General features: G+C 38.2%; 1 protein-coding gene across 4 annotated transcripts in view; it reads right to left on the bottom strand.

The window, feature by feature from the left end:
• Nucleotides 1–3,321: 3,321 nt before the first annotated feature.
• Nucleotides 3,322–7,124, bottom strand: part of thumpd2 (THUMP domain containing 2) — a 6,875-nt gene continuing 3,072 nt past the window's right edge. For 2 of the 4 annotated variants that reach the window (XM_053509269.1, XM_053509271.1), the window contains 2 exons: nucleotides 6,727–6,847; nucleotides 3,322–6,476 (listed from right to left, as the gene is read on the bottom strand). In XM_053509269.1, coding sequence (XP_053365244.1) covers nucleotides 6,191–6,476; nucleotides 6,727–6,847 — 407 coding nt within the window. In that variant the 3' untranslated portion in view covers nucleotides 3,322–6,190. The remainder of the gene's footprint in view (nucleotides 6,477–6,726; nucleotides 6,848–7,124) is intronic. The other 2 variants (XM_053509270.1, XM_053509272.1) reach the window with 1 other exon arrangement.

Genomic DNA, 7,124 nt, shown 5'->3' with positions numbered 1-7,124 from the left:
ATCAACATGTCCGTCAGTGCGTGCCGCGCATGCGCACAGCCATCCGCCTCTTTTTTGCTCGATCGCGCAACCCATTTCCCTTTGCACGTCTCCTCCAGGACCCATTCTGAAGGCTGGCGGTCTCATTCGCCTGTTTTAAATTCACTCTCAAATCCGCGACTAAGCTAAACTAAACTAAGTAAAAATAAAAATAAACATACTCAGTTGTTTCCGTTTACGTAGGTAATTAAAAAAAAGCTTAGAACGAAACAGCGTGGTTTACTTTTTCTTTAAATTTAAATTTATTCAAAACGTCTAAAAATGTGAAACCAAAATATGTGAATTTCCTCTCGAATCTCGTTCCAACAACAAAATAAAAAGTACTATATTTATATAAAATTGTATTTAATCTACAACAAACAAAATGATTACATTACTTCAAATTAGGCAGATAAATATCTACCTAAATATTTGGAATTCCTTCATTCATCCAATGAGATTGAAACCGGAAGACAACGGGGTGCAGGATATGTAGAGGGGGCTGGATATTGTGGGACATTTTATGTTGTACACAGAGTCAGAGCTAAGTTCTTGCCTCGTTCAAGATCTTGCTTAACGCTATACTATTCAGAACCTTCAAATATCAAAGTCTCCTGGGACTCCAGACCCCAATGACCCTGTACACAGTATAAAGTGGTATAGACATTATATATATAGTGGTATCGAATAAAAGAATATACAGTGGTTACAGAAAAGTATTTAAACCCCCTTAAATTTTTCACTCTTTGTTATATTGCAGCCATTTGATAAAATCATTTAAGTTCATTTTTTCCTCATTAATGTACACACAGCACCCCATATTGACAGAAAAAAAGACAAAATTGTTGACATTTTTTGCAAATATATTAAAAAAGAAAAACTAAAATATCGCATGGTCCTAAGTATTCAGACCCTTTGCTGTGACACTCATATTTAACTCAGGTGCTGTCCATTTCTTCTGATCATCCTTGAGATGGTTCTACACCTTCATTTGAGTCCAGCTGTGTTTGATTATACAGATTGGACTTGACTAGGAAAGCCACACACCTGTCTATATAAGACCTTACAGCTCACAATGCCAGTCAGACCAAATGAGAATCATGAAGTCAAATGAACTGCTGAAGAGCTCAGAGATAGAATTGTGGCAAGGCACAGATCTGGCCAAGGTTAGAAAAAAAAATTCTGCTGCACTTAAGGTTTCCAAGAGCACAGTGGCCTCCATAATCCTTAAATGGAAGACATTTGGGACCTTCTCCAGAGTGCTCAGGACCTCAAACTGGGCCGAAGGTTTACCTTCCAACAAGACAGTGATCATAAGCACACATCTAAAATAACAAAGGAGTGGCTTCACAACAACTCCGTGACTGTTCTTGAATGGCCCAGCCAGAGCCCTGACTTAAACCAAATCCAGGTGTGAAAAATTTGTTGCATCTTTCCCAAAAAGACTCATGGCTATATTAGATCAAAAGGGTGCTTCAACTAAATACTGAGCAAAGGGTCTAAATACTTAGGCCCATATGATATTTCAGTTTTTCTTTTTTAATTAATCTGCAAAAATGTTAACAATTTTGTCTTTTTCTGTCAATATGGGGTGCTGTGTGTACATTAATGAAGAAACAAATGAACTTAAAAGATTTTAGCAAATGGCTGCAATATAACAAAGAGTGAAAAATTTCAGGGGGTCTGAATACTTTTCGTACCCACATTCCTTATAATTGTCACTTTATGTACAGCCCCTAATAGGAGTAATTAGCAAACATGATTGTTGGGGAACAAATATCAACAAAAGACATCTCTTAAGAAGGAGCATCAGGCTGTTGTCTAAGGCAAAGACACTACTAAAAAACGCTTGTAAAACAATTTAAACTGATAATGCATACTCAATAGATTTGGGGTTTGAATCTCCTTTTTAGTCTTTGTGTGCGGGTGGAGGTTACATGTTCTCTCATGCTTGGTGGTTTTCCCCTCAATGTTTTTATGGGTGTAAATAATTGGTGACATACTCTTAACTCATATTACCAATATTGCTCTGATTAGGTGTTGGACTTTAGAACAGCATGCCTGGTTTAGATTTTATTTGATGCGTTGTTGTAATTGTGTCCATAAAGTATAATGTTGTGTCCCACTGGATTCCGTTTTAGGCCCGCTATTGTTCTCTACATCTAACATGTAATTAGCGAACATAATATGGGCTTTCACATTTTTGCACTGATTGTACACAATTACACTAATTACAGCAGAGTTCTCCAAAAGCTTTACAGCACCAAGATCATCCTTAAAAGGAACAACTATCTCTCTCTCTAGTTCTTTACCACATGGTCTTATAATAATATGATGCTTTCAGAAACAGCTTCAAACAAAATGAAAGTGTCAGTGATAAAACGAGATAAATCAATTTATTTCATCTTTTCATATCTTGAATGTGGTATTGGTGGACACGGAGCCCCTCATGGGACACTGGACAGAAGGCAGGAATACACAGTCTGGATGTCCATCACGAGACCTATAGGCTAGCTTTACATGATTTGTAGACCTTCCAAAAAACATGGATAGGTCTCCAGTAAGGGGAAGGTGACATGCTGATAGTATTTTTAAATAATGTTGTTCCATTAGCACCATTATAACCGTACCACTGACACATGTTCCTGCACAAGAGTAGCAGTCATGGTGATGGGAAAAACATTGCCCTATAAATTCTGAAAACTTCACATCATACCACTTAATGGTGGTGGTGGAGGTGAAGCATGAGCTTAGTTTAAAGCTGTTTACTGATCAATCTATATCCCAATCTTCAATAGGCTTGTATATAGTGAGCACTATGAAGATGGGTGCTTCCCTTTTTACCCTGACATACCCATCGCTCTGAAATAGGGTCAATTTGACCTTTTTCCCCTAATTGTTTTAAAATCCATTTTTTATGCTCCTTAGCAAATTTAAGCCAATACAACATTTCATTGGCGTTGTACTGTAGTTTGGAAAATAAGGTTAAATCTAATCTTAAAACAAAAGTTGCAGCTGAAACATATTAATCACTGCAATTATCCATTAAAAGATCTCTAAATTAGTAGCTTATTTAAACCCATAGTTTTTTTTTTAACCCCCAGATACTGTATTACATAAATTTTATTATCATCCTTTACAATAATATGATTTCTATGTAGTATAATATATATAAACCTACACATTATTTCAGATAAGAGCTTTAATAATAACCTAATTAATGAAATTTTTTACTTCATTTACACACCTCTGGATGATGCATGAAATTAATCTAATAAAACACAATATATACAACAGACAAGATAAAATTACTACAAAAGGACAGAACATGGCTGTCTTTATTCCACTGTATGCGCAGATAGTACAAGATGTGTGTCATGTTGCAGTTCAAGTATAACTCATTCTCTTTAACAATAGCTAATTATAACAATAACTAATTATTTAATGAAACTTCCTGTTCAACACTTCCTGAAACGATAAAGCAGGTCTTGATGACTTTTCTGGCATCCAGAATTTGCATAACACGTATTTGCACAAGAAATGTTCACATTAAAACTATTGACAACAGTCGACCCCACCCAGCACATACGCGCGCACACACACACACGCACAGCTGTTATACTGGTTTCTCACATGTCTAGCAAACATACCCGATTTATTACAATTAGCAAGTAATAATAATAAGAATTCTCTGTAACGCACTGCACTACATATTACACACAGGCATAAATAAAGTGCTATATTTAAACACCAGTTACAACAGATAGTCTATGATGGGCGTTCTGGTCAACCAAGGATGAAATTTTTAGTGTAAAAACAATTGACACTTACAGAAGACTTCAAGCACAGCACGGTGAAGAGAGTCTTAGTCACAGTAAAACATTTCAATAATGTAAACGTGTTAGGCCATACGTCTGTGAATGACGATTCCGAGAAAGATTTTACTCTCAAAATTGTGTTCTATTATTCTATACAAATAGTCCCAGTTTGACTTGAACACCACATGTTTCTAGTCTTTGTTTAACACCAAAACATCATCTTTAAATAATTAACATGCTTAAGACATGATTCTGACTAAAGATACAATATGCACTTAGACACAGATTTAGTGCTAAATTCATGTTTCTTACATTTCAGCATTCAGTATTCAGTTTGTGGTGGCATGATGGTGTAGTGGTTACCACGGTCACCTTGCACCTCCAGGGTCCGGGTTCGATTCCCAGCCAGGCTCGATTCCCGTCTCTGTGAGTTTGCATGTTCTCCCCGTGCTTGGTGGGTTTCGTCCGGGTGATCCGGTTTCCCACCACAGTCCAAAGACATGTAGATTAGGCTGATTGGCGTTTCCAGATTGCCCGTAGTGTGTGAGTGTGTGTATGTGTGTGTGCGATGGATTGGCACCCTGTCCAGAATGTACCTTGCCTTATGCCCTAAGCCTCCTGGGATAGGCTCCAGGTCCCTGAGACCCTGAATACAGGATAAAGCGGTATAGAAGGTGAGTGAGTAAGTGAGTTTGTGAACTCTGGACGAAACAGGTTTGGACCAAGATGCACAGGATATTTTAGCATTTTAAACAAATATTTAACACATAAGCATTAAAAATGATTAATATTTTGTCTTTGCAAAGGTTAAGAAATTCTTTAGTGAAACAAAAAGAAACGTTTTGTTTTACTGTGTATTGAACTGTATAGGGTTGAAATGACAATAAAAGCTTGACTCAAACATTTAACAACAATACTGTAGAAAAAATGCAACATGGCTGTGTCTTTATAGCAACAATACATTTTTTTCGAATCAGTCTTCCTTCAGTAAGTTGTTACTATGGAAATTATATTGTATTAGAACGAGTGCATTAATCCAAAGCTGTGATTTGCAGCTGTAATACTGTCAACAATCACATGCAGCACAGATTCGCTCCACATGACTGCTTTCAGACTTTATTAAATGCTTTTAAATCAGATCTAAGCCACGTGCCCCCTGCTCCTCACACCTTAATAAGAAGAATTAGATTTGAACCCTGTGCTTTATTTAAACCTCGCACCTCTCTGCTGGACATGCCTGTCATCATGGCTAAGCATTTGCAGTTAAACCGGAGATAAAATGCCTACTTGTCAGTTGTAGCTGTGATATCGGTGATAGCTACCAGCGAAACAGCCATTGGATTACTGGCCTTTTTTAGTCTTCTCGCTCTGATCATGAACAGACTAGTAAAGTTAAGCTCCAGATCTAATCGTGTCTAAGATAAAGGCTCGTGCTGGAGGTTTGTCTGTGTCACTATTGATGAGATCAGGATCGACCCACAAATGTGGCTTAAACTTTTGGAAGAATGTGAGAAATCAGACAGTACGTTCGGGTTTAATTTAATAAAAAGCTTCTAAATGTAATTTTAATGTACATTAGATATATTTTATTTAAAGTTAAACGGAATTCATATGATTGGCTGTAAGTTTCTTCCACAGGGCTGTCTCTCAAAAACCCCTTATGTCCTTTACACAAGTGCACTACATAAAGTAAGAGATAAGTTTTTGCACCCTACATGGAGCAAAATCATTACTTGGGGAACAAGACAGAGTGCCAGTTCATTGGGGGCCAGAAGGAAGCACACTACGAGCAATTCTGAAAAGCCAGTTAGCCTAATCATCATGACTTTAGACTATGGAAGGAAACCAGAGTATCAGGAGGAAACCCACCAAATGGCTGGAAGAGCATGCAAACTTCACAGACCCAAAGGCAGGACTCGAACCCTCAACCCTGGAGGTGCAAGGCAACAGTGTTAATCAGTACACCACCATACCGGTTAAACTGGTACTAAATTGGTACAACAGGGTACTATATCGTTATCGTTAACCAATCTTAAGTTCCATTCATATACCTTTAATATTTGTGTTTTTTTTATCGTCAGGTAAAACATACAAAGTAAAGGTACAAAATGTGTACCCTACAGCACTTGTTCTTGTTGTAGGGTGAAAACAGAGACCTGCATATGTTATTAAGGCAGAGCCAAAGGGTCCATGACCTTTTTGTTTTTTTCATTATCAAACTTATTTTATTTAACGATCTAAGCACCAAAAAGTGCTCAGAACTCAGGGACAGCTGTCATGGGGTCATGGGGTCCTTCGGGTGGCCGTAGTGGCTCCCTAAATAGTGCACTTCATATCCGATAGGTGGTCACTCACTATAGTTGAGCATCACATGTGGTGTGCCTTTTGATATAGGTGTGTATAAGTGCGTCGGTGCTCCCGAGGCTCACTCTGTGTTTGCTCTGCAGGAGCAGTGAATTAAGAGAGAACTTCTCTGCGCTTGTCTCCGAGGTGTGCGCGTCCTGGTCACAGTCGGCTGCGTTTGACCGCATGCCGAGCGAGTCTGTTCCGATAAGTTTCTTAATCAGGACTGAGAGTTGCAGGCTGAGCAGGAGAACCAGGTTTCCTCCCTGGTGGAGAACTCTATAGAACACAAAGATGCTTTATTAGAATAGGAGAAAGGGAAAATTTGTGAGTCTCAGCCTGTATGTGAGGTTGTTGGCAAATCGCTATCGTGTACGACACAATTAAATGAAAATTATTAAAATTTTCAAACTAAAACAATTCAGGAAGTGTGTTTACAGGAGTCAATCAACTTCTGGGTGATGATAGTGGGATACTTTATCATTAACACTTCATCATATTATTAAGGATTCCTGCATGAAGAAGGACGTTTAATGATTTCCGATACCTCTCCATCTCAGCTAGGATGCGTGGAAGAGCAGTCGTCATGGCGACGCCGCAGCTGAACTTCCTGCCGAACGGGATGTCGCACACCACCGCGTCTACGGAAGCTGAAGGCAGGGGCAGGGCTACGGGACAGAGATGCACGCCTGAACTGCTGAGCTTCTGGAAATCAACTTCTTTTTTCATTTATAACTCCAACACTGATAAAGAATTTCTCTTTACACATAATAAAATTATACTAATGCTTCCATGATTTCAATCTGAGACAAATCCATGTTTAAGCACAGTTCGTGTCATGAGTCCAAACTGTTGCTGTATATCTCACTCAAACTTTGACCTAAATTATAATTTCCTGTAAAAATTAATTTCTCTTGAATGATAAATAATTATTTTAATTATAAG

This window comes from Clarias gariepinus, chromosome 13 (genome assembly GCF_024256425.1).
Source record: "Clarias gariepinus isolate MV-2021 ecotype Netherlands chromosome 13, CGAR_prim_01v2, whole genome shotgun sequence".
NCBI classification, from domain to species: domain Eukaryota; kingdom Metazoa; phylum Chordata; class Actinopteri; order Siluriformes; family Clariidae; genus Clarias; species Clarias gariepinus.
This window is presented reverse-complemented; position numbering and strand designations above follow the sequence as displayed.